The 27974-nt window shown below is 44.6% G+C and overlaps 1 protein-coding gene across 1 annotated transcript; it reads right to left on the bottom strand.

The window, feature by feature from the left end:
* Positions 1-14: 14 nt before the first annotated feature.
* On the bottom strand, positions 15-27842 carry cers3b (ceramide synthase 3b). The gene is given in 12 exon segments (XM_034084538.1): positions 15-317; positions 453-592; positions 670-785; positions 20488-20616; positions 20744-20814; positions 26113-26134; positions 26226-26276; positions 26792-26849; positions 27002-27048; positions 27050-27121; positions 27438-27555; positions 27670-27842. Coding segments are annotated over 11 exon segments (981 nt in total). The 3' UTR covers positions 15-317; positions 453-468.
* Positions 27843-27974: the final 132 nt, after the last annotated feature.

The following is a 27974-nucleotide window of genomic DNA, read 5'->3' as shown; positions in this document are numbered from 1 at the left end:
AAACTCCAGAAAAGACAAAGCTTCAAATGATTTCGTTTGACTACAATCCTTCACAGTTCCTGTGCATATAATTATTTCTGCTTAAGTGTATTTACTCTTTTCTGAAGTGCCATTAGATTCCAGCTGCTGCACACTGAATAAGTCTTCTGCTGTTCATTTCCCTTTTTGTCCATCTCCTTTTGTCAGTAAATGTGTCAGTGACCATTTGTCCTCCGGCCTCTGGCTCCAGAGCCATTAATGTGACTCAATTTGTTGTTTCTTTCCTTTGGTGAATCACTGTCATCCTCTTCTTCATCACTCCGATCGTCACCTTCCAGCTGCAGGACAGAAATGTGCCATAGAGAAACATTTAAATAAGGGCAATCCCAAGACTCTTGAGAGACATTTGAGAAATGTGCAGCGTTTTCATTTCTTTCCTTTACATACATAAACAGCAACACCTGTAAACACACCTTACTGAATATTAACTTAAGAAGCAACAGCCCAGTAAAGGTGGAGTATCTGAAGAACCAATAACATCACATTGAAGAAGTAATAGCCGAAGAAGGGAGCAAACTCCTCCAGTGGGTACACCCATGTACAGTGGATCAGCCTGTAAAAAACATACAATATTTTGTAACATATTTGACCAAGATCACCATACAGAATCACTCCATTTCAAAAACTTACCAAAAAGGAAAAATGACAAGTCTTGTCAGCGTAAAGAGAGCTGTGAACACCACAAACATGGTGTTAGCAGTCCGTTGTCCCTTTGCATAAACACCTTGGCACCTATGCTTGGCACCCTGCGAAAAACAATCAGTGTCACTGCTTTGTTTAAAGGGATCAGTTCACAATCATAAAGTCACTGATTCATGATTGTTATTGATATTTAGTTGTATTCATGTAATAATTCTCATTCAATGCACATTTATTTTGTATGCTAATAACGGCGGTCAAGGTAAATAATACTTAAAGGTGGGATATGTAAGTTTGAGAAAACGGCTCGAGATGCACTTTTTGTTATATTCCATGGAATGCTCTTAACATCCCGATAGCAATGCATATATTAACCCTCTATGGCATGACTTTTTATTTTGGGAGGAAAACAATGTTTCACCATGTATTTTAGGAGCTTAGGGGTCCCTGATATTATATCAATAATAAAATGTGACCCCCCCCCCACACCCCTCAACCAGGGGTCGGTTTGTTGCCTCAGGGCAACAATGTGCTACGAGAGTATTGAAACACCAAGGATGTCTACAAATCAGAAGAAATAGAAAAAACAACTCTATATGAATTCAAAAGGTTTTATTTGAGAAAAATAACCACAACTGGCTACAACATATAACAGGAACACATTAAAAAAATAACAAATAACATTTCATGCATACATTTCATAACCAATGTCCAAATCAGTGTGTGTGTGTGTGTGTGGGGGTCTGTGTCTCTGTGTGAGGCTAACATTCTCACTCTGTGTATTGGGGAATCTTATGTTGTGCGATGTTTGCGCCGGAGCCGCTTCATCCAGAAACAGCACTCCGTTTAGAGAGTTCACACGGAGACAAGGAATACAGTCTTTGGACTTTAATTAGCTTGAATGCTTCTTACAACAGCTATAGCAGTATTGAATCATGAATGCATGTAGAATGATTGCATCATTTATTCTTCACGGACGCACATGGTAAACAAACCGCTCGAGGACCCGCCCCTGCCCACTCTAGCTGTCCCCAAATGTGCCCGACCAAAAACACAAACGATACAACGCAGACTAAAGAAAACAAGGGGAATTTACAACAGCCGCCCCCAGAGTAGCATAGCTATTATGTAAAACAGAATAAATTCCCTAAGGTGTAGGGGAAGTCCCTGGATCAGCATCGTCGTCCGATAAAGCGGGTAGCTGCACAAGGCGTGCCACGGGTCGCAGGTACGTCCTGTCCCCGACTTGAACCTCAGCCGACCGGATGCATCCATCAGCACTGGTCTTCAGCTTGACGACCTAGTGGGGACGTGGAAGCTGAGGATCAACTATCATCACGACAGTACCTTCAAGAAGACCATCAGTGTGCTGCCGCCACTTCTGGCGGACTTGAAGGGATGGCAAGTAGCTTCTGATGAACTGCACCCAGAAGTGGTCAACCATCATTTGACAATGACGCCACCGCCTCTTGCTGAGGGTGTCTGTAGCGTATGATACTTGTTGAAGGGAGGCATCCCGCCGCCCCATCAGCAACATGCTTGGCGTCACAGGATCTGCGAGGTCTGATGACACATAGCCTAAGGGTTTGGCATTTAAGATACCTTCCACCTCAACTAACAAGGTAAGGAGGACTTCTCCCTGGAGAGACTGAGTGCCGATCACCACTTGTAGAGCCTTCTTGACTGATTGTATCTCGCGCTCCCACGCACCACCAAAGTGGGGAGATGCTGGAGGGTTAAAGCGAAACTTGATCTGTTTCTTGGCAAGTTCCTATTGCAGTTGGGGCATCATTCCAGCAAACGCCTCCTCAAGCTCCCTAGCTGCTCCCCGGAAGTTTGTCCCCTGATCTGAGAGAATCTCGAAGGGGGTGCCGCGCCGAGCGATGAATCGCCTCAAGGCCAAGAGGAAAGCATCTGTATCGATGCTATTAAGCAGATCTAGGTGGACACAGCGAGTGGTGAGACATTTAAAGATGACTCCCCACCGTTGTTCACTGCGCCGCCCTACCTTATCAACAATAACAACCAAGGACAGAGCTGACACTGAAATCATCACATCTACCATAACACTCGAGTCACAACCTCATCCAGTAGAAAGCAAATTTGCAACCATGAAAGCGGGACAAATTAAATACGACATAGAAACAAAGGAAACTAAGATGTACAGAAAAGAACCAGCCTCTTTGCATACAAGTGGCCTTACTGGGGCCGGTGAAGAGGACTGCAAACTCTCAGTCAGTGATGGGTGCCAGCAGGACATCTGTAATGACAGTGGATATGCTGTGGAAACATCAATTTAAGATGCACTATCCTGAAGGTGGCAGAGACATCCAGAGACTTTCCATGGGAAATCAGCAGTTCCGGGATCCAGTCTTAGAATCTGCCAAACTATTGGAAGGACCAATCACATTAGATTGGAAAAGGACAAGGAAAAAAGGACTTGTACTTGGGATTCAGATGAAGATAAATAGTGGCTTTCTGAACATACCCCTCAGCCAAGTACGCCTTTTTCATGAGGCAGAGAAACTTTTGCCATGTCTAAATAATTTTAAATGTTTGACCTTGCTCCTTGCCCCCTGCATACAGTGACTATGTTTGCACCCTGCACTCACAATACTACACACAGCAGACTTGATTGCTTGTACATGTATACTGATATATGAATACTGGATTTAAAACATGATGATCTGCATATCATTAGAATATACAATGCTTTATTGTAATTGGTTTTGAATAATTATTATAAATTGTTATATAATAATTAGGGGCCGGAATGTAGGAGCCAAAATGCTTGTTTTTGCCTTACTTATTATTTGTATTATTATCTTGTATTTCTGTTTGCATCGCGTTTCATTCTTATTGTTTATCACTTCCGGCAATGGTCACGTGGGTGTGGTTTATTGGTATTTAGTCACCTGTTGGATTCCGGTTGGGAGGATATGATGTAGGAAGAGGGTGAATTTGCTCCGATACTTTCTGTTGACCGTCAGGTCTGGAGTTGTATATTGTTTGTTTTCGTCTTTATTAAACACCATGGACTACAAATGACTACGGACTCTTACATGGAACGCGTCACAGCAAAGAGCATCTTTTAGCCTCTCAGCAGCTAACTCATAGGGAGTTATTGCCGCTACACCACCCATATTGTTGGTGTATTCCTTTACAACAGCAGGGCGAGGGACTTTCATGATGAGCTTTTGCTTGCGATTCCATCTTTAAACTTCGTTGACAGGGTACGCTCCAGCGTAATCACTCAGAAGGCTTACTGTGTGGTTATCATACCACTTCACAACATGCAATGTGGTTTCTCCAACAATGGCCATCTTCTCTTCAAACGATCCACATCCTTTTTTCTTTAGCTCAGCATCGCACTTTAAGTTGACGCCTGGTAGTCTGTTGCAATGAACAGTACCAATTGTGTGAATCCCCTGCTGAGCCAGTGTGAGCACAAGGGGGACACTTGTGAACCAGTTGTCAAAGAAGAGCTTGTAGTTCTCTTGCTTGGGTATAGGCTGAGCCAAGCGGAGGACAACATTGCCACTTGCTCCCACATCTGCTAGCTCAGGGGGGTGTACCGCTCTCCCTGTGTAAATTTCGAAGTTGTGCGGGACACCATCAGAGCCAGCCAAGACGAGTATTTTGTACCCCCATTTTTTGGGCTTTGATGGTAGGTATTGCTTCAGTCTACTTCTTCCCTTGAATGGGACCATCTGTTCATCAACTGCCAGCTTCTCACGCATTGGGATCGACTTCAGTTTGGAGATTAGGTGAGTGACAAGCGGTCAGATCTTGTGTAATGGATCATTATTTTCCTCCTGCCTGTCTTCATTGTTGCTGAAGTGAAGGTATTTTTTAATGGCCGTCCATCTATTTAGGGACATGGTGTCAGCTACTTGGGACACTCTGCAGGCTTTGTTCCAAAACATGCGGGTCCTTGGTAAACCAAACAGTGACATGTACACAACAGTTCCCAGGAACTGCTCTAACTCTTTTGTTGTGAGGTTTAGGGGCTTGTTTGGGTTATTTTGCATTGCATATAAATTGGACTGCTGAACAATGATTTCTAGAATGTCTTCAGAAAAAAACTGCTTGAAATACTGGAGGGGGGAGAGGATTTCATCACTTCTCGATACACCCTGCCATTCTGGGTAAGGATTGTAGGATGGATTGTGGACTGTTCTCCACCGAGGTAGGCTTGGATTACCAACTTCGGCTACATCTTCATCTTCCTCTTCATTGACAGACTCAGTTTAATTTTCAATAGACATGCATTCTCCTAATAGAACACAGGAAGCACACACACATTTGAATTTGTTATTTACCTTTTTTCATCCAATATGCTTGCCAAATAAACAAACAAACACACTAGTACTCTGCTGAATGATACTGACTGACCCCTAACATAACTATTTTTTCAAACCTGATTCAGGGATCCACTCTTCCTGACTATCTTGACCTTCACTGTCCTCACTTTCACTCCCATCAAGCTCACTGTCCTCACTGTCAGACGGAATAGCCCTAACAGCCTGATCGTGTCCCTTCTGCCCATAAAAGGTTTTGGTGTCCATTTCCTGTAAATATCAGTAGATGGGAAAGTAAAAACATTGACTCGGTTAATCATTTTACAGCTGAGCACATTTGCACACTTGCATGATATTGTCTGGAAAAAAGTGGCCTAAGTGACACAGTGTTGCCCTGAGGCAACGAACAAAAAAATATAGTTTTAGCAAATTAATAAATACATAATAAGTCTTAAAACAATCAAATATACTTCTTCACGTATTCATGCACATGCATATATGTTTTACCTTAAGCTGTATACATTTTTAATATGCTCTTGAGTCTTGACTGCTCCTCCCCCTGACAAAATGTCACACCCATATCATTCCCTCATTTTATCAGGTGACATTTATGGAAGCCCATTTCCGCCACTTAAAAAAATTAAAATCCCCATGAAAAGTCATAATTATGAGATAAGCAAGTCGAAATTATGAGATAAAAGTCATAATGAGATGAAAAGTCATGAGATAAAAAGTCATAATAATGAGATAAAAAGTCATAATTATGAGATAGAAAGTCATAATAATGAGATAAAGTCATAATTATGAGATAGAAAGTCATAATGAGATAAAAAGTCATGGGATAAAAAGTCATAATTATGAGATAGAAAGTCATAATGAGATAAAAAGTCATGAGATAAAAAGTCATAATTATGAGATAGAAAGTCATAATGAGATAAAAAGTCATGAGATAAAAAGTCATAATGAGATAGAAAGTCATAATAATGAGATAAGAAAGTCGAAATAATGAGATAAAAAGTCATAATTATGAGATAAGAAGTGCGCATGCGCTGCAGTGGCGCTGTCTTCAAAGGTCCCTTCATCACCTTGCTGCTCTCCACTATGCAAACGGCATCTAGTCCTAAATAAGGTAACTATTACAGGTGACTTTTGTAAATGTTAGATGTTACATATAGCCTATATTGCAGCTAAACTACAACAATGCAGTTCATAGCTTTGACATTACCTGTTATGAACTATAATCAGTACTCAAGTTGTAAAAAAAAATCAGGGGGGATGGTGGATTTTATCATATGGGGACATAATGTGTGCTGATAACCAGCCGAGGGTGGGAGACCAACCAGCATAAAGATAATTATTATACTCCTAAAACAACATGCATGTTATGGATGTTCAGATACTTCTTTCATTGCTCTTGACCAAGGCACCTCAGAATTAGAGTCGGTCCCCGGGCTGCCATGGCACCACTAACATTTAGGGTCAAATGCAGAGGACAATTAGTGCACAATCTTTTTTTCACTTTAATTTAAAGGGGGGGAGGGGATAACAAAATGTGGTTATAATGGAAGTCTAGTCTAGTTTTTAGAATATTGAATTATAGTGTATTTTTTCAAAAAAGCAGTTACTGGTATACGATCAAAACTGGTATCTAAAGGGTTACATTTGTATCGTAATTAATTAAATCATTATGTAAATTAAACACTTCATGAAAAATTAGAGGGAAAAAATTAGACAAATATTGATCATCATTTTATTGCAGTTCAAATAAAAATATTTTATGTTAACATTCCCAATGTTACTTTTTTTAACGGGGCATTAAGTGCAAATTGAAATTGTTTACAAAATATGAAAATATTAAAAGATTATACAGATAATACAACATAGGACCAATGTTGTCAATGGCTGCCTACTCCACTCTCCCCCATCTCATAGAAGTTTCCAAAGATTTTCATAATCATGCTTTTTGGTCTCAATTTTTCTGGCTCTTGCTTTCGGATTGTTAGCTAAGCAATGGCTTTGAAGCCAAGTCTTGACATATACCTCTGGTCTGAACTTGTTCAGTTCAGGGCCAACACACTTGATGAAAAGCAAGGCTGACATGCTTTTTACCTCTAGGGAGCTTCTAGTTGTGGTTAAAATGTTCATCTGACTAAACCCACGTTCACACTCAGCTGTGGAGATGACCAGAGTGTTCACTGCTTGAAGGAGGGGTTTCAGCTCTTCTGGTGCTGGTGGTATCATTTCATCAACAGTTTTGAGTCTTACCAGCTAGCTAACACAAGAAAACAACGTAGCTAAACTCCCAACTAAGTTGTTATTGCTGCTTATGTCCATAGATTCCACCTTTGGTGACTAAAGTAGTGAGTAATGACTAAGATTACTGACTCTTGACTTACCTGAAATGTTATTTTTAGTATTTTTAAATATGAAGTCCCTCAGATCGCGATGTCCTCCTGGTCGCTTGGCCATTGTGATGACCGTTACCTGCGCTTCTGGCATCGATCAAACAGGCGCATCACCGCGCTCTGGCGCCCTCTAGGGCACTCGCATAGTATAGCGTCAGTGACTTGGTAAAAATGTCATTGCGTGTGTGCGTGCTCCCTCGCCCACAGTATTTTACTCAAAATGCGCTAAATTAATGTTGAAATAGCAGTAATACCAGTGCCACGTTCATTGATCAAATTACATAAGGGATGGAAAGGGGGAATGGCAGTTTTAGAAGGGGGATGATTTTGACCGTTTTTATTTCAGCAGTGGTGAGCCGTCAGGGCCCTCTAGGCCAGACCTGGGCATTGTACGGCCCGCGGGCCAAATACGGCCCGCGGGATGATTCTGACCGGCCCGCGAAAGATTACATGATAATTAGAAAATAAAACATATTTTCTAATTATTTTATGGGTGGACTAAAACCGCATTGCTTTTATTTTGAAGCCCATTTATTCTCACAGTGCACGCAATCGTGCACGTCAACTGTGCACGTGAAATGCTTGTCTACCTTCCTTGTCACCTCTGAAAAATGCGAAAATGTCGGCTCATGCCAAAAAGAGGAAAGTGGATGCCGAAAGCAGAACTTTCAAACAAATATGGACTACTAATTTTTTCTTTACTGAAGTCAAGGGTAAACCTGTGTGTTTGGTTTGTGGGGAGCATGTCGCCGTGTTTAAAGAGTACAATTTGAAACGGCATTACGAGACGAAACATGCCGCGAAATACAAAAACTTGACTGATGCCGAACGAGCGCGGACATCAACGGATTTACTAGCAAAGCTAGAAAAACAACAAGGCTATTTTACAAAGCTGCATGCAGAAAAGAGTGCATGGTCGAGTCTGCAGCACTGCTATGGCCAGAGAAAAAAGGAGCGTTTGAAAACATCCCGCTGTCCCGCCGCACCGTGACGAAAAGGGTGGAGGACATCGCAGAGAATCTGGAGTTTCAGCTGCAAAGTGAAGTGGGAAGCTTCGACTTTTTTTCTTTGGTTTTGGATGAGAGCTGTGACGTCCGTGACACAGCCCAGCTGCTCATATTTCTCCGGGGGATAACGCGCGACTTCAAGCTTACGGAGGAGCTGGCAGCAATGCGGCCAATGAAAGGAACCACAACGGGGAGTGATCTGTTCACCGAGGTAAACGATGTCCGAATTTGACAGGGAAAAATGTTGGGCTTTTGAAAAGAATGCAAGATAAAGTGAGTGAACTCAACGCAGAGCAGAAATTGGTGTTTATACATTGTATTATTCTATTCATCAGCAAGCGTTGTACAAGTCAGTGCTAAAACTTAGCCATGTGGTTGATGTTGTTACTACAACAGTTAATTTCATCAGAGCGCGAGCATTAAAGCACAGGCAGTTTGTTTCACTATTGGAGGAGCAAGAGAGCGAACATGGTGATGTCAGGTACCACACAGCTGTCAGATGGCTCAGCCTGGGCAAAGTGCTAAAAAGGTTTTGGGTTTTGAAATCAGAGATAAAAGAGTTTTGTGAGATGAAAGGCAAAACCATCCCAGAGCTGTCTGATAAGGACTGGATGGCAGATTTAACATTTGCTGCAATGATGAATGCACTGAACACACAACTGCAGGGCAAGGGCCTTTTTGCTCATGAAATGCAGAGCCATGTGAAAGCCTTCATGACAACGTTGCAATTAATTTCAAGGCAACTAGGCAGCAACAATCTCGAACACATGAAAACCCTGAAAGAAGTCAAACCATCAGCTGATCACCGGCACAGGTACTCATCCATGTTAGGAGCACTGCATGATGAATTTAAGGCGTTTTCAAGATTTCAAAAAGGTTGAGGATGAAATGCAGCTGGTTTCCTCTCCCTTTACCTGCAGTGTTGATAGTGCACCCACTGAGGTTCAGCTTGAACTCATTGACCTGCAGTCTGATTCACTACTGAAAGAGCACTTTAAGTCAGCATCACTGCTAGAGTTCTACTCTGCTCTCAAGGAGGAGAACTTTCCAAACATGAGGAGACATGCTCAGAAGATGTTGGTTCTCTTTGGATCCACCTACACATGTGAACAGACATTCTCAGTCATGAAGTTTACCAAATCCAGGTACAGATCCTCTCTCACTGATGAACATCTGTCAGCTGTGCTTCGCATCTCCACCTCAGACATTCAACCTGACTTTGATGGACTTGTTAAAGCTCAACAGAGACTGGATTTCTCACACTGAATGAAAAAAAAGAACTGAAGAACACTAAAATGTGGAAATATAACAAGTGAAATGGGACACTTGATCTTTTTTTTTTTTTTTTTTTGCGCAGTTCTGAAAACATTAAATGTTTAATATAGGCATGTAAAGTCAAAAAGGCTACAAAACTGGGACACTTTTCTTTACACAGTTACACAGTTCAGTGATATGTCTTGTTTATTTTGGCTACAAAGATGATGTGATGTCTTTAGAAAGCTAAGAAAATCCTTGTTTCAATAGTATATGAAACTCAAAATGCCCTTATTTATTAATGTGACTGAAAATGTTTATCATTTTGGAAATTCTATTTGAATAAATGATATTTTTGAAAGCTAACCTCACCTTTTAATTGCCAAATAATAACATACACTCTAACCAGCGGTCAAAATGGTAAATGGACTGTACTTATATAGCGCTTTATCCAGTCTTTAAGACCCCTCAAAGCGCTTTACATACTACATGTCGTTCACCCATTCACACCCATTCATACAGAGCAGTGTATATTACTCTAGGAACTAACACGCATACACATTCACACACCGTTGGCCATGCCATCGGGAGCAACTCAGGGTTAAGTATCTTGCCCAAGGATACATCGACATGTTGACTGCATGGGCTGGGATCGAACCCACAACCTTCTGGTGGAAAGACGACCGCACCCCCTCGCAGCCACAGTCGCCCCAACAATGCCATTTACTGCTTTTTATATAGAAATAAAATGTATATTATGCATAATTGAGTTCGGCATTTTGGCCCGGCCCTCCAAAATATTTTCAGTTGCTCATTTGGCCCCCTAGGAAAAATAATTGCCCACCCCTCTAGGCCCTCTGTGAGGGCCTAAGATATTCTACAAAATATTAAAAAACATTAAAAAAAATAATATATTTTTTTATATATTTTTTAAGTTATATTTTTCATTAGTTTTACCAAAATAACTTGATTTAATTGTATTTAAAATAACATTTCCAAAGAAATAAATCCTTCGAATCTGCCTATTCAATTTCTGTTGGAATGTGAAGGGTTAAATGAAAGAAGCTCGTCTCTGCAAGTCTGTGAAGACAGGAGCTGTTGGACGTCCAGGCGGTCCAGCTATGAATTCACAGAGGGCCCGCTATAGTAACTGAACGAGAGAGTAATGTCAAATGACAGTACAATTGACCAATCATATCTTCCCTCTAAATGGGTGGGTGTTCGCGGACTTTATGACAAGTTCTGCCCGTTGTGAAACTTTTCTTGTTTCCATAGCAACAACAACTTCCTGTCAACAGCGTTACTCGCCTTCAAAATAAAAGCATGCCAAATTACACTTAAGACATACAACTGCAACAAAAGTAACAAACACAATGCAATATCCTTTTCAATTTCAAAGAACACAAATAGGGTTATTTACAGGTGTTGTTTTGTGTGGTAGAGGGTCGCTTTCAGTTATGCGTTTTGCACCCTGGCTCGTTGTTTTGATATTCCGCTGAAGTATATGCTGTGACGTAATAACTCGAGGGAAGGGGTGGGGGTCAGAGGGCCTAGGTATAAAACTCACGGCTCGCCACTGTCTTTCAGGGGGGATGCCATTCTTTGTTATTAGCATCTGGTTATCTCATTTCATTTCATTTCAAACCTTTATTTATACAGATAAAATCCCATTGAGATCATTGATCTCTTTTCCAAGGGAGACCTGTTCAAGTAGTTCCACATGAAACATAAAAGCATAAACAGAACAACAAAAGGACATCATCAGTTACATAATTATCCACATAAACAGGTACCAATAGCTTCTGATTGACTAGCATCCAACCGAGCTTTAAAAACATTTAGTGGCACCAGATTGTTCAGTTTCCATTTAATTTGCAGACTATTCCAAGACAGAGGAGCTGCGCATCTAAAAGCTGTCTTCCCTAAGACAGTCCTAGCAGTTGGGACATTTAATAAAACCACAGCATTCGATCTCAGGCAGTAGCCACTTACAATTTTCCGTGAGATCAGGGAGCAGATATAAGATGGAAGTTTCCCTAGCATGGCTTTGTATATAAAAATGTACCAGTGACTGAGCCTCCGTACAGTTAGTGAAAGCAAACCAGCCCTTGCATACAGGGTACAGTGATGGGTTAATGCTTTACAGTTTGTCACAAATCTCAGTGCACTGTGATAAGCAGCATCTAACTTGACCAGGCAATTGGCAGGTGCATTCATATAGACCAGATCCCCATAGTCCAGCACAGGTAAAAAGGTCACAGTGACTAGCCTTTACCTGGCCTCAAGCGAGAAACAGGACTTGTTTCTGAAAAAGAACCCTAGCCTAACCCTCAGTTTTTTTAGCAGGTTATTGACATGAAGTTTAAAAGAGAGACAATCATCAAGCCAGATACCAAGGTATTTGTAACAGGCAACAACTTCAAGTTTTGTTCCTTGCGTAGTTACAATATCTAAAACAGGCTCTGGTGTCTTTTTTGCTTTTGAAAAGAGCATTACCTTGGTTTTATCCACATTTAAAAGAAGCTTTAATTCAGAGAACTGAGTCTGAATAGTGTACAGACTCCTTAACGGTGGGACCTGCACAATACATCACAGTATCATCCGCATAAAAATGTAAAGTAGCTTCATCCACAGTATCACCTACGCTGTTAATATATATGGAGAATAAAAGTGGTCCTAAAACAGAACCTTGTGGTACACCATTAGAAATGTTTAACCAATCAGAAGACAGTCCATCAAAATGAACACATTGGGACCTTTCAGAGGTAGTTCACAAACCACCCCACTGCAAGGCTGGATAGGCCAATACTGAGTAGCCTCTGCTTTAAGATGAGATGATCAACGGTGTCAAACGCTTTGGAAAGGTCAATAAACAGAGCTGCACAACTCTGCTTATTATCTAAAATACTAGTAATGTCATTCACCACTTTCATTGTGGCAGTGATGGTGCTGTGTTTCTTTCTGAATCCTGACTGATGTTTAGACAGGATGTCATTTGTACATAAAAACTCCTTTACCTGTTCACTCACTAGGCGTTCAAGAACCTTAGCCAGAACTGACAATTTAGAGATTGGCCTATAGTTATTTAAAATAGTTGCCTCCCCTCCTTTCAGTAAAGGCAAGACATAAGCATACTTCCATACTTTTGGAATTGTATTTGTGCTGAGGGAGAGGTTAAAAAGAGAAGTGAGAGGTGGAGCAATAAAATCTGCAGCTATCTTTAAAAAGAAAGGTTCTAAGTTGTCCGGGCCAGCCGGTTTCCTAGGATCTAGCTTAGATAAGGCTTCATGAACAAGATCAACAGTAAAAGGGGTAAAACTGAAAGGGTTTTCCAGACCACGTTGTTCAGAGTCACAGACTGTGGTGTTTACAGAAGCAGAGTTAGTGACAGAATCAAATAGAGAACCACAGGACACAAAATGCTCATTAAAGCAATTTAGCATAGTAGCCCTGTCCGATATAGGGCCAGATGCTGTGGTAAGGCACGGAGGTAGCTCATTACGGATCTCACCGGTTGATATCGATTTTATTGCTTTCCAAAATTTCCTAGGATTATTTAGGTTTTCTGTGGTAACTGACAAATAGTACTTCGACTTTGCACTTTTGACATTTGAAGTGAAGCTATTCCTTAGCTGCCTAAAACGCAGCCATTCTATCTCTGAGCCTGATTTCCTAGCCTTTGCCCAGGCCTTGTTTCTCTCATGAAGGAGACTAGACAGCTCAGCAGAAAACCAAGGATTGTCTCGTCCCTTTACTCTAAATTTACGCAGGGGTGCATGTCTATCAATGATCTCCATAAAACCAAGATAAAAATAAGACCATGCGGTTTCAACATCAGCACACAGATCGATTTTACCCCAATCAAAATCAAACAGATCATGCACAAAACCCTGCTCCACAAAATGTTTTATGTCTCTCTTGATGATAATGCGAGGTTTAACCTTTTGGACCTTAGTGTCCCTAATTGTGGCTACAACACAGTGATCGCTCAGATCATTTGCAAATACTCCCACAGAAGAATATTTATGGGGAACATTAGTTAAAATGAGATAAATTAGGGAGGATTTATTAGGGGACTTCATATTTGGGCGAGTAGGACTGTCCACAATCTGAGTAACATTTAAAGAGATACAAAGGTTTTTAAAATCCTCTGACACTGCAGTTAACCAGTCCCAGTTAAAATCTCCAAGTAGCACTATTTCCTTGTAGTCTAGTTGTGATAAAAGATTTGCTAGTGAAGACAAGGAGTCTTTGACAGCTGAGGGGGGTCTGTAGCAGCCCACCACCATGACCTGTTGACCCTTTGCCACTTCTATATTTAAGGCTAAAAATTCAAATTGCTTACTGATCGATTTGGAAATTAATGTGGTTACACTGAACTTATTCTTAACATAAATTGTAACGCCACCACCTTTATTAGGCCGGTCGGTACGATACACATTAAAACCATTTAAGGCAATGTCAGAGGCCAAAATAGATTTATTTAGCCATGTTTCAGATAAGACAATGACGTCAGCGTCAGTCGATTTTGCCCAGATATGGACAAAATCTAGTTTACCTAACAGACTGCGCACATTCAAGTGGATGAAACCCAACCCAGACCTAGCTTTAAAATCAGCAGGAGTAGCGATCTGACTATTACTACTGGGCGGACCAGGGTTAGGTTGTACATTTCCTCACAGTAATAACAACAAAAAAACCAGGCATCTTTTCCTCTTAAATGACACACATACATTGTCATCTAATCTAGCTATGCTAACGAATATAAGAAGCTTTTTCTACAACCAGTGAGGTAAAGGTACATCTTTATATGATCATTATAGTTATACAAAAATAAGAGAATAAAGGAAAAACTGGTATAAAATACTATGACAGTAAAAAAATGTTGTTATTAATAAACAAGAATACAGTTTGAAAGGGGAGTGATTTGTAAAATATCCATGAAGAAAAAAGAAATCTGCTTACAGTTCTGTTTCATATGGGTGTTGAGAGATGTATCCATAGATCTTCTAATGTTGCTCTCAGTGCACCAGATTGATGCTTTGAACTTCAACATTTAAAAAATAATCTTCCCGGGGGAGCATGCCCCCGGACCCCCCTAGAGGAGGTTAGGTCCCTCCCACTTAAATCATGTTCAGGTGGATAGGAAACTAAATACATTTGCACACATCTTGTGTCCATATCTGTGAGGAATTGCGGTATCTCCTTCTCCTTTTTTCTGTTTGTTTGTCTTCCTGGCTGGGCGTGGTTGACCTACTTTCCGTTTTCCGCCAACTCACCTCCGCTCCTGTTTCTCATCATCACTGATTACCACCACTCACCTGCTGCTGCTTAAAACTCCGGCTCGATCATCAGACTTGGCCAGTTCTTCGTATACTCACAGTGGTAAAAACTCCGGCTGACTAGATTTTCTAGTTATTTTGTATACTCTTCCTGTTGCATTTTTTTGTATGCTAATCCTGTTCTGTTTTTTGCCTGTTCCAGAAACTCCACATTCCATTCCGTCCTGCCTGCCATGTCCAGTCCAACCTCCGTCTCAGCCCTGCTCCACGTTCTCCCCACTCTGTTCAGAGTTTGCTTTGTCCCCTGCCTGGGGTTTTGTGGACTTATTAAATCCAGTCTTTTTGACACTTCACCTCAGTCTCCGTCCCAGTGTTCTTGCATAGCGGGTTCAAGTTTTGTGTCTCTTTACGAGGAGCCTAACAGAAGAACTGGCCAAAAATGAACCCTGCAGGATCCGGAGCGGATTCTACCCCAATCCTGCATGCCCTGTCAAGTCAGGGCTCCCTCCTGGGTGAACACGAAAAGCTCATCCGAGCGTTGGTTGATAGTAACCGATCCATGGCTCTTCATGTTTCCGAGTTGGCGTGCCAGATCTCCGCTCTCACTACCTCGACGGTAGCATCTCAGGCCACTCCCAGTCCAGCTCCTTTGCCCTCTCCTCGCCATTTCACGGAGAAGTGCAGAGGTTTTTTGTTTCAATGTAACAAGGTTTTTCGCCAGCGTCCTGTTGCATTTGCTGCTGAAGCAACGAGGATCAATTTTGTTTTGGGTTTGCTCCGCGGGAGAGCTTTAACCTGGGCAGAGGCTTTAAACTCTTCGGTGGATTTTCACACTCTACGTTTTGAGAGCTTCTCTGATCGGTTCTCAGCTGTTTTTGATCATCCCAACTCCTCTGGCTCGGCCGAGAATAAGCTGCTTAGCCTGCAACAAGGAAGCCGGACAGTGGCTGATTACTCCATTGAGTTTCACACACTCGCTGCAGAGGCTCGATGGGACGAGGCGGCTCTCAAGGCGGTGTTTTTGAGAGGATTAAGGGACCAGCTTCGGGACGAATTGGCAGCACGAGACGTTCCAGCGGATCTCTCAGAGCTGATTTCCTTAGTGTCTCGTTTGGACGGTCGTCTGCGGGAGCGCCGAGCGGACACGGGGGGATTCACCAGCCTCACTCAGTAAGCCCAGTTTTTCCTCCTACTCTGCTCACTCTGTGTCTAGACCTTCCTCTTTCCCCCCGTCGTCCAGCGTGCGCACCTCTTCTCAGGAGGAGCCCATGCAACTGGGTCGTGCTAGACTTTCTCCGGAGGAGTGTCAGCGCCGGATAGGTGCAGGCCAATGCCTGTATTGTGGAAAGACTGGGCATATCCTTCCCAACTGCCCAGTACGGCCAAACTGGGAGGCTCGTCAGTGAGATTGGGGTTCCTGACGAGTCCACAGCAATCATCTCTAACCCCATCCTTGACTCGTTTTCTAATTCCCGCCAAGCTCTGTGTTAGTTATATGACATTGCCTCTCCAGGCTCTTATTGATTCTGGTGCAGAGGATAGCTTTTTGGACCGGGAGCTAGCTGAACAGCTGGGACTCTGCATGGAGCCTCTAGAGGAACCGTTAACTGCCTATGCTCTTAATGGACAAATCATCTCCTCAGTCACAGCACAGTCACCCCTTGTGACTTTAATCACCTCCGGAAACCACCGTGAACTTATCCAGTTAAAGGTAATATGCTCTCCTTCCACACCTCTGGTTTTGGGTTACCCAAGGCTACGTACTCACAACCCACACATTGATTGGGCTAAGGGAAGGATTATTGAATGGGATCAGCACTGTCTCGCTAACTGCCTGTGTTCTGCCATACCTTCAACTTCTGTTTCCCCAAATCCTGTTGTCTGCTCTGATGCATCTGTAGATTTGACTGGTGTTCCTGCTACTTACCACGACCTGCGTTGGGTCTTCAGCAAAGAGAGGGCTCTCTCTCTTCCTCCCCACCGACCCTACGACTGCCCAATTGATCTGCTCCCTGGAGCTCCTCTACCCTCCAGCCGCCTCTACAATCTGTCCCGTCCTGAGAGGGAGGCTATGGAGCTTTATATCACGGACCCTGTGGCTGCTGGTATTATTCGTCCCTCCTCTTCTCCTGTGGGTGCCGGGTTCTTCTTTGTAGGCAAGAAGGATAAGTCGCTATGACCTTGCATAGACTTTCGGGGGTTAAACAATATCACGGTCAAGAACAAGTACCCATTACCCCTTCTCACCTCAGCTTTTGAAACTCTCCAAGAGGCAACCCTGTTCACCAAGATTGTCCTTCGAAAGGCCTATCATCTGATCCGCATCCGCCAGGGGGATGAATGGAAGACAGCGTTTAACACTCCATTGGGCCATTTTGAATATCTGGTCATGCCTTTTGGTCTCACTAACGCCCCAGCAGTTTTCCAGGCTATGGTCAATGATGTCTTGCGTGACTTCCTTAATCGCTTTGTCTTTGTCTACCTAGACGACATCCTGATTTTCTCCAGGAATCAGGAGGAACACGAGAACCATGTCCGCAGGGTCCTACAGAGACTGCTGGAGAACAAGCTCTATGTTAAGGCGGAGAAGTGTGAGTTCAAACCAGAACCGGATCAGCTTCCTGGGCTATATCATCAGCCAGGGCAATGTGGAGGCAGACCCTGGAAAGATCAAGGCAGTGGTGGAGTGGCCAGTCCCAACTACAAGGAGAGAGCTCCAGAGGTTTCTGGGATTTGCCATCTTTTACCTTTGCTTCATCCGGAACTTCAGTAAGGTAGCTGCACCTCTCTCCAGACTCACCTCCGTCAACATCACGTTCTGTTGGACTCCAGAGGCTAACAGAGCTTTCATCAAACTCAAGTCCTTGTTCACCTCAGCTCCCATCCTTATTCAGCCAGACACAGAGAAGCAGTTTGTTGTGGAGGTGGACGCGTTTGACACTGGAGTAGGAGCAGTTTTGTTTCAGACGGCTGGTCCTGATAACATCCCTGTGCTTTTTTTTCACGTCGCCTCTCTCCTGCGGAGCGCAATTATGATGTTGGTAACAGGGAGCTTCTGGCTGTTAAGTTGGCACTAGAGGAGTGGAGACACTGGCTCGAAGGCAGCAAGCAGCCTTTCCTGGTCTGGACGGACCACAAGAATCTCTCCTACATCCAGTCGGCGAAGCGACTGAACTCCCGACAGGCCAGGTGGGCTCTGTTCTTCTGTCGCTTCGACTTTTGCCTCACCTTCCGCCCTGGCTCCAGGAATGTAAAGCCCGATGCTCTGTCTAGGCTATACTCTCCTGACTCTCCCGAGCCTCCAGATGCTTCAATCCTTCCCAAGAGTTGTGTAGTAGGCGCCCTCTCTTGAGAGATTAATAACACCATCCTGGAGGCATTGAGAGAGCAACCAGACCCAGGCAATGGTCCTCCTGATGCTGCCCGCTCCAAGGTTCTACAGTGGGTCCACAATTCCCGGTTCTCAATCCATCCCGGAGTAAACCGCACTCTTTCTTTCCTGAAGAGACATTTCTGGTGACCAACGATCAACAGGGACACTTTGGAGTACGTTTCTGCCTGTCCCACGTGTGCTAGGAGTAAGTCCTCCCACCAGTCTCCTGCAGGGTTGCTCCAGCCCCTACCTATCCCTAGTCGTCCCTGGTCAAACATCGCACTGGATTTTGTTACCGGCCTACCCCCCTCCCAGGGCAACACCACAATCCTCACTGTAGTAGACCGGTTTTCCAAGTCGGCTCATTTTGTTGCTCTTCCAAAACTCCCGTCAGCCCTGGAGACCTCCCAACTCCTCACAGAACATGTTTTCCGGTTACATGGTATCCCTTCCGACATTGTCTCAGACCGCGGTCCCCAGTTCACCTCTCGAGTTTGGAAGGAGTGTTGTCAATTCCTGGGAGCCTCAGTCAGCCTGACTTCTGGATATCACCCCCAATCAAACGGCCAAACAGAACGAACAAATCAGGACCTGGAGTCAGCTCTCCGCTGCATCACCGACCGAAAGTTCGAAACCCCTCTACTTGGAACTCTCATCTCTCCTGGGTTGAGTACTCCCACAACGCACTCACCTGCTCCGCTACTGGTCTCTCCCCCTTTGAGGCTTCATTAGGGTACCAGCCGCCCCTGTTTCCCGAAGAGGAGCGAGACTTAGCAGTTCCCTCAGTCCAGCAGCATGTGCGTCGCTGTCAGAAGATCTGGAGATACACGATCTTCCCTTCTCCAGACTGCTGCACGGAACCAGCGATCAGCCAACCGTCACAGAAAGGCAGCTCCTCCATACGTCCCAGGCCAGTCAGTCTGGTTGTCCTCCCGCAACATTCCTCTCATCTCTGAGTCCAAGAAGCTTTTCCCACGCTTTATTGGTCCTTTTCCCATCCTAAGGATCATTAACCCTTCCGCAGTCCGGTTGAAGCTTCCCAGAGCTCTGAGAATTCACCCCACTTTCCACGTGTCTCAGATTAAGCCGGTTCACACCAGTGAATTGAGCCCTCCGGCCTTACCCCCTCCTCCCGCCCGTATTATCAACAATCACCCTGCTTATACGGTGCACCGTCTTTTGGACGTCAGACGTCGGGCAGGGGTTTCCAGTATCTGGTGGACTGGGAGGGTTATGGCCTCGAGGAGCGATGCTGGGTTCCTCGTTCCCGTGTCCTGGACCCAATCATGGTGAGGGCCTTTCACAGGGCTCATCCAAACAAGCCTGGTGGTCGCCAGGTGGCTCCCATTGAGGGGGGGCTACTGTGAGGAATTGCGGTATCTCCTTCTTTCTGTTTGTTTGTCTATCTGTTTGTCTGTCTTCCTGGCTGGGCGTGGTTGACCTACTTTCCGTTTTCCGCCAACTCACCTCCGCTCCTGTTTCTCATCATCACTGATTACCACCACTCACCTGCTGCTGCTTAAAACTCCGGTTCGATCATCAGACTTCGCCAGTTCTTCGTATAGTAAAAACTCCAGTTCCGGCTGACTAGATTTTCTAGTTCTTTTGTATACTCTTCCTGTTGGATTTTTTCGTATGCTAATCCTGTTCTGTTTTTTGCCTGTTCCAGAAACTCCACATTCCATTCCGTCCTGCCTGCCATGTCCAGTCCAACCTCCGTCTCAGCCCTGCTCCACGTTCTCCCCACTCTGTTCAGAGTTTGCTTTGTCCCCTGCCTGGGTTTTTGTGGACTTATTAAATCCAGTCTTTTTGACACTTCACCTAAGTCTCCGTCCACGTGTTCTTGCATAGCGGGTTCAAGTTTTGTGTCTCTTTACGAGGAGCCTAACAATATCTTTCTGTTTTGGTGGTCATGCCACACTGTGCACGTGCATGCATATGCGAGTCATGGTAAGATATCTGGATTAAGAGGTTGCTTTTTCTTTGCACAGCATGAAAGAAAGGCCAAATGAATGGGCTGTGATTTTAGTATTTTTAAGCAGAGGTCAATAATTTGTACGGCCCTCCGAGGATGTTGAAAAAATTGAAATGACCCTTGAGAGGAAAAAGGTTCCCCACCCCTGCTCTACAGTATGGTATTACATCCTTTAACTTGCAATATGCACTGATGTAAAAACCATCACTCACCTCTAGCAGTATGTCAGCGGAGTCATGACAGGCCATCACAAGAGTTCCTATCCGGATGTAGTTTGAAATCCAGGAGAAACTCAGAAGAGTCAGTGTGGCTATGTGATGAGTCACCTGCTGTTTAAAGTCCTACACACATACACACTACAGGTCAAATCTACAATTAATCCATTTGAATGACAAAAAAGGATAATACAGGTTTTGTGTTAAAATAAATATGTGAGAACTTGTTGATGTTATACATCAGCACACTCACCTTCCGTTTCACATCAAATGTGAGGCTAAGAAGCAGAGAAAGATAGAAGCCCATTTCCAAGAGGTAATAATTGTTATGAACCGAGATACAGGACGCAGGACCCAAATGCAGGATTCGGAGACAGATGTCCAAATATAGAATGTTCTTTAATCACAAACTAAATCGTACTTTCACAAAAAATAGAAAGTAGATAAAAAGCCAAAACAAAGTTGTACAGCAACCCAAAAACTCACTTGACAAAAGGTCTAAATCACAAGGTACGTATCAGGAGTCAAAAGGCCTGGAAGACAGAAACACCAGGGCTATATATAGGTGAGGGGGATGGGCACAGGTGAAAACAATCAGGGCAGGGCCAAGCAATCTCACGGGCAGGAAACACACAAAGGCAGGAACTGTGGGATCTGAAATGACAGGAAAGATTACTTTCAAAATAAAAACATAACTAAACCTAACATCTGTCGAGTCACAACATTACCCCCCCCCCCCTCTAGGGACGTCTCCTGACCCCAGGCAGATTAGGATGTTGCCTGTCGAAATCCCTGATCAACTTCTGATCCACAACGTAGCGAGACGGGATCCACATCCTATTCTCTGCTCCATAGCCTTTCCAGTCAACGAGGAACTGCCTGCCACGTCCCCTTCTCCGGACTGCCAGCAGTTTCTTGACTGTATAAACAAGGCCACCATCAACCATTCTGGGGGGTGGCGGAGGTTTAGTTGCGGGCACCAAACTGCTTTCCTTGACAGGCTTGATCTTCCCAACGTGGAATGTAGGGTGGACCCGCAGGGATCTGGGGAGTCGCAGGCGCACAGACACAGGGTTCACAATCTTCGTTATTGGAAAGGGACCAACAAACCTGGGGGCTAATTTTCTTGAAGCTACATGGAGGGGTAGATCTTTCGTGGACAACCACACCTTCTGCCCAGGCTGGTACACTGGAGCTGGCCGGCGGTGTCGGTCAGCCCCCCTTTTCATTGAAGAAGAACTCCTTAGAAGGGTTCGACGGGCAGCCGCCCAGATGCGATGGCAACGTCTGACCAGGGCATGTGCAGACGGGACCAATACCTCCTTTTCAGTCTCAGCAAACACGGGTGGTTGGTAGCCAAAGACGCACTGGAAGGGAGTCATACCAGTGGCAGAGGTGGGAAAAGAATTGTGGGCGTATTCCACCCAGGTTAGATGCTTGCTCCACGATGAGGGATTCTGAGCCACCAAGCACCTCAGACATGTCTCCAACACTTGATTTAATCTCTCCATTTGTCCGTTGGACTGGGGGTGATACCCAGAGGAGAGGCTAGCGGTGGCTCCAATGAGACTGCAGAACTCCTTCCAGAACTTGGAAACAAACTGTGGGCCCCGGTCTGACACAATATCCCTGGGAAATCCATGTATCCGGAACACATTGACCATCATAATTTCTGCCGTTTCCTTGGCCGAGGGTAGCTTGGTCAATGGAATAAAATGAGTCATTTTCGAAAAACGATCTACCACTGTTAGTACAGTGGTATTGCCTTGAGACACCGGGAGTCCAGTAACAAAGTCCATGGATATGTCAGACCAGGGCCGTTGGGGAATGGGCAACGGCTGCAGCAACCCAGCCCGAGGCATGGAAGAGGTCTTGCTGTGAGCACAAACAGGACAGGCATTCACATATTCACCAACATCTTTAGCCATGGACGGCCACCAGAAACGCTGCTTAAGTGCGAACATGGTTCCTCTAATCCCAGGATGACAAGTGAGCAAGGACGTGTGAGCCCAGTGAATGATCTTGGAGCGTAAGGGCACTGTAACAAACAGCCTTTTAGGCGGACACTCACTAGGTGCTGGGCTCTCAACATTTGCTTGCTGCACCTCTTTTCTATCTGCCAAGTTACCGCTCCTACCACACGGTTCAGTGGTAGAATGGGTTCTGGTTCCTTGGCAGCAGGCTCAGAGTTAAACAGACGGGACAAGGCATCTGGCTTGGTGTTCTGGGAGCCAGGTCTAAATGACAAGATAAAATCAAAACCACTGAAAAAAAGTGTCCATCTAGCCTGGCGTGAATTCAGTCTCTTAGCCTTTTTCATGTATTCGAGGTTCTTATGGTCTGTCCATACCAGGAACGGCTGAGCGGCCCCCTCTAGCCAATGTCTCCACTCCTCCAAGGCTTGTTTCACTGCCAGTAGTTCACGATTGCCCACGTCGTAGTTCCTTTCCGCTGAGGACAATTTACGGGAGAGAAAAGCGCAGGGATGGAGCTTATTATCCTTTGCAGCCCGCTGAGAGAGAACTGCCCCCACACCGAGGTTAGAGGCATCCACCTCTACCACGAACTGTCGAAGTGGATCTGGGATGGTGAGGATGAGAGCAGAGGTGAACATCTCCTTTAGAGCTTGAAAAGCGTTAGCAGCTTTGGAGTTCCATTCAAACGGGACATGAGGAGAGGTAAGTACATGTAGCGGGGAAGCAATAGAACTGACATTTCTGATGAAACGTCTATAAAAATTTGCAAACCCCAGAAACTGCTGTAGTTTTTTCCTGTTGACAGGAACTGGCCACTCGGCCACGGCACTGACCTTGGCAGGGTCCATCTTTAGTTGACCGGGGGCAATGATGAAACCCAGGAACGATGTGGTTTGGACATGGAACTCACACTTCTCTGCTTTAACATAAAGTTGGTTCTGTAGCAGGCGGTCGAGGACTTGACGGACATGCTGCTGGTGGGTTATGTTGTCAGGAGAAAAAATCAAAATGTCATCAAGATATACAAACACAAACTTATTCAGGAAGTCCCCCAACACCTCATTTATGAGGGCCTGAAACACTGCCGGTGCGTTTGTCAAGCCAAAAGGCATCACTAGGTACTCATAGTGTCCACTAGGTGTATTAAATCCAGTCTTCTATTCGTCCCCCTCCCTGATTCTCACCAAATGATAAGCATTCCTTAAATCCAGTTTGGTTGAAAATGTTGGCGTCTTGCAAAAGTTCAAAGGCGGAAGAGATGAGTGGGAGAGGGTACCTGTTTTTGATGGTGATTGCGTTCAGAGGGCTGTAGTACAGGGCCGGAGTGATCCATCCTTTTTGTCTACGAAAAAGAAGCCCACTCCCGCCGGTGACGAGGAAGGGCGAATGAGTCCGGCCTGCAAGGAGGTCTCAATATAATTGTTCATGGCCTCCCTTTCGGGTCCAGAAAGATAGTAGAGGCGACCCTTGGGAATTGGGGAGCCAGGTACCAAGTTTATTGCACAGTCATTAGGCCTATGTGGTGGCAGGGCAGTGGCTAGGGCTTTACTAAAAACCTCCTTTAGGTCCCAATAGCAACTGGGCACCTTGGACTTGTCAGGGAAATCTTGCTCCTGTACTTGGATAGCCTCAGTCATTTCTGTACATGCAATCTGAACAACAGCTTGGGTCTCAATCCTTCTAGCATGGGGAGTGTTGTCACCAGTCTTATTGTCTCTCAAACAGTAATGCTTGCAGTCCTCTCCCCATCCCTTAACTCTCCCAGATCTCCAGTCTATGTGTGGGTTGTGCTTGACTAACCATGGGTAACCAAGAATAAGTGGATGCTGAGCAGAATCAAATAAATGGAAAGTCATGTGTTCAGTATGCGTTGCATTTACGGGTACTTCAATGGGCATAGTACAATGGGTAACGGTAAACAATAACCGACCATCCAGAGCAGAGGCCTTTAACGGTTGCGTCAAAGGAATTACCCCACAGTTCCACTTCTTGGCCAACCCCCAATCCATTAAACTTTCATCCGCACCAGAGTCGATGAGAACCCCCTGAGTTAAAACATGTCTGTCTATTTTTACTTGTACCCGTGTCAAGGTACGAGGAGGGAATCCAGATGACAGTCGGCTCACCAGGGTCCTCCTCGTCCCTGATGAGCCCGATCTTTTGCTGTACATGAAGCCAGGAGGTGCCCCTGCTCCCCACAGTAAAAACACCTGCCCTCCTGAATGCGCCGAAGACGTTCCTCCGGAGTCAACTTAGCCCGACCCAACTGCATGGGCTCCTCTGAGACACTAGGGAGCACTCTTCTCTCAGGAGGAGTATCTGTAGGAGGTCTCCAGGCGGGACGATGGCTTGGTGTGTCCCCTTGGTGTCGAGGCAGACATGCCACACTCTTGAACCTTTCTTTTTGTCTTTCGGCCAGTCTATTGTCTATTCGAACTGCCAGTGCAATGACAGAATCCAAGTCTTCTGGGAGGTCCAAAGGTATTAACTGGTCTTTAAATGGGATCCGAAAGACCAGACAAAAAGGCGTCGAGCAGTGCTGCAGAATTCCAGCCACTATCTGCTGCAAGGGTCCTGAACTCAATGGCATAGTCCGATACTCTGCGCTGACTCTGCTTAATCTGCATCAGTGCTCTGGCTGCCTCCCTTCCAGGAGCCGTGCGATTAAACACCTTGGTGAGAGTGTCTGTAAATACATCCAGAGAATTACAGGTAGATGAATCTCTCGCCAATTCGGACGTAGCCCAGGCCGCTGCTCTCCCCGTTAAGTGGCTCACCATGAAGGCCACGTTGGAGTGATCAGTGGGGAATGCAGCAGGGTTATATTTATAATGGAGATGAACAATGAAAGGGCGGCAGTCACCGGAATCTCCGGAGAATCGCTCTGGAGATGCCAGACGAGGCGGTGGAGCATGGAGTGGCACATGGTCAGCTAGAACAATAGGTGTGTGAGCAACAGCAGGGTGCTGAGGGGATGAACCAGCTTCCAGGTGAGCGAGGACACGGTGTAGCTGTTCGGCAAGGTGATTCACCTGAGTATTGACGGTGGCTTGACATTTTTCCTGACGGCCGGTCAGTTCCCTCACCCCCAGGTTGATGGCGCCCAGCTGCTCCTCATGCTGGTGTAGTCTTGTTCCTTGAGCTCGCAGAGCTATCTTCATTGTCTCTGAATCCGCTGGGTCCATATTTTGGTCAGTTCGTACTGTTATGAACCGAGATACAGGACGCAGGACCCAAAAGCAGGATTCGGAGACAGATGTCCAAATATAGAATGTTCTTTAATCACAAACTAAATCGTACTTTCACAAAAAATAGAAAGTAGATAAAAAGCCAAAACAAAGTTGTACAGCAACCCAAAAACTCACTTGACAAAAGGTCTAAATCACAAGGTACGTATCAGGAGTCAAAAGGTCTGGGTGCTCACGACATGAAACATAACGAACTGACAAAGGAACAAAGAAACAACAGGGCTATATATAGGTGAGGGGGATGGGCACAGGTGAAAACAATCAGGGCAGGGCCAAGCAATCTCACGGGCCGGAAACACACAAAGGCAGGAACTGTGGGATCTGAAATGACAGGAAAGATTACTTTCAAAATAAAAACATAACTAAACCTAACATATCTGTCGAGTCACAACAATAATAGTACTGAGATGGGAGCATGGACTGCATGGACACATACCAGACGCATAAAGATGTTAATTATACTACATACTGTAATATTGTACCATCTGATAGATATAGCAAAGATATTTACCTGTTTAGGAAAGCCTGCCCAAACCTCTTTCAGGTTATAAAGCCAAGGTTTCTACAAAAACAAAAACAGAGATTGAGCGGAGTCTACGGGATGGTCAATCAATCAATCAATCAATGTTTATTTATATAGCCCAATATCACAAATGTTACATTTGTCTCAGTGGTCTTCACAGTGTGTACAGAATATCAGTATGACAATACGACACCCTCTGTCCTTAGACCCTCACATCGTACAAGGAAAAACTTCCAAAGAAAACCCAGTTTAAAGGGAAAAATGGGAGAAACCTCAGGGAGAGCCACAGAGGAGGGATCCCTCTCCCAGGACGGACAGACGTGCAATAGATGCCGTGTGTAAATTGGTCTGTGTGCCATGTGAACTGCCAGTGTGTGAAAAACCCTGAAACATAAGATGAGAAGAGAAAAACACACAGCACATCACAGCGAAATAAGAGAGAAAAACATGACCTCACAGCAGTAAAGCCAAAAATGTGTTCAAAGAAAGAATTGACTTACAAATCCTGAAATAGAAACAGTGTATAAACATGCTAACAAGCCACAGCTACTTACATCATAGAGAGCAAGCACTCCTGCAACAAATGCAAACAAATAAAACACACATCTCCAACTGTGGACAGATAAGGGTAATAATGTTACGTTTCATCACACATTTAAATCCCTGTTGTTCACACACACACACACACACACACACACACACACACACACACACACACACACACACACACACACACACACACACACACACACACACACACACACCTGGCCTCGCAGAACCTCTTGCGAAGACCTGGGCGCTCCTGGTTCCTTCCTCCTCTTGAACCAAACTTGAACTTTCCTTTCTGGCCAGCTGGTCTTCTTACAAAGAGACCTCAAGTCAGCCTGAAACACAAGAAAGATCATGCCAAGATCTGCCGATTAATTTAAATATTAATTGATTAATCTATAAAGTGTCAGAATATAGGGAAATATGTCCATCCAAGTTCTTGAAAGTCCAAAATGACGTCTTAAACATTTCTTATTTTTTTCGAAATGCCAAAGATGTTCAGTTTAATATGATTTAAATAATCAGACTCTGAAAAAAGGCAGTGGTTGTGATTGTTGCATCTTTAATCAGCATAAAGTTTGAAATGCGACAGAGAGTCAATTATGTAAATAACATTGAATAATGTAACTAAATTGTTGATTGTTAACAGACCTGTGAAAGAACCCGTGCTTGGCTGCAGAAGTGCTTCTCCAGGACAGGGTTTGTCTCTGCTGTGAGACGAACATGGTCCCTGACTCCCCAAAGATCAGCCAGCGGTGTGGCCAGGTACCTGCATCACCGTAAAGGTGTGTGAGTATAGTGCAACACATTGTCTTACGCAAAACAGGCCTCCAAACTTGTGCAACGTAATCCATATATTTCAAAAGCAATGGCATCTGCTCACCTCTCAAACAGGAATCTGACGAGGAGCAGGCAGAGGGCGCAGGGCAGAGCAGCGTAGAGCTGAGAGGCTTTAGCATAAACACGACCTTCACTGTCCTCTAGATCCGACCAGGAGACTTTTTCTGGCAGCCACATACGCTCCCACCACAGCCACTCACTGACTGTATGCAACATGCTGCTAGGGAACACATAATACACCCAAGAAAAACACAAAACAACACCAAATGTTACACTATTGATGACCATTTGGTTTCATGTTCAGGTTCTGAAATCACATTCTTCAACATAAAAGTGAGTGAGTGAGTT

The sequence above is a fragment of the Pseudochaenichthys georgianus genome, chromosome 6, assembly GCF_902827115.2.
Source record: "Pseudochaenichthys georgianus chromosome 6, fPseGeo1.2, whole genome shotgun sequence".
Taxonomy (NCBI): Eukaryota; Metazoa; Chordata; class Actinopteri; order Perciformes; family Channichthyidae; genus Pseudochaenichthys; species Pseudochaenichthys georgianus.
This window is presented reverse-complemented; position numbering and strand designations above follow the sequence as displayed.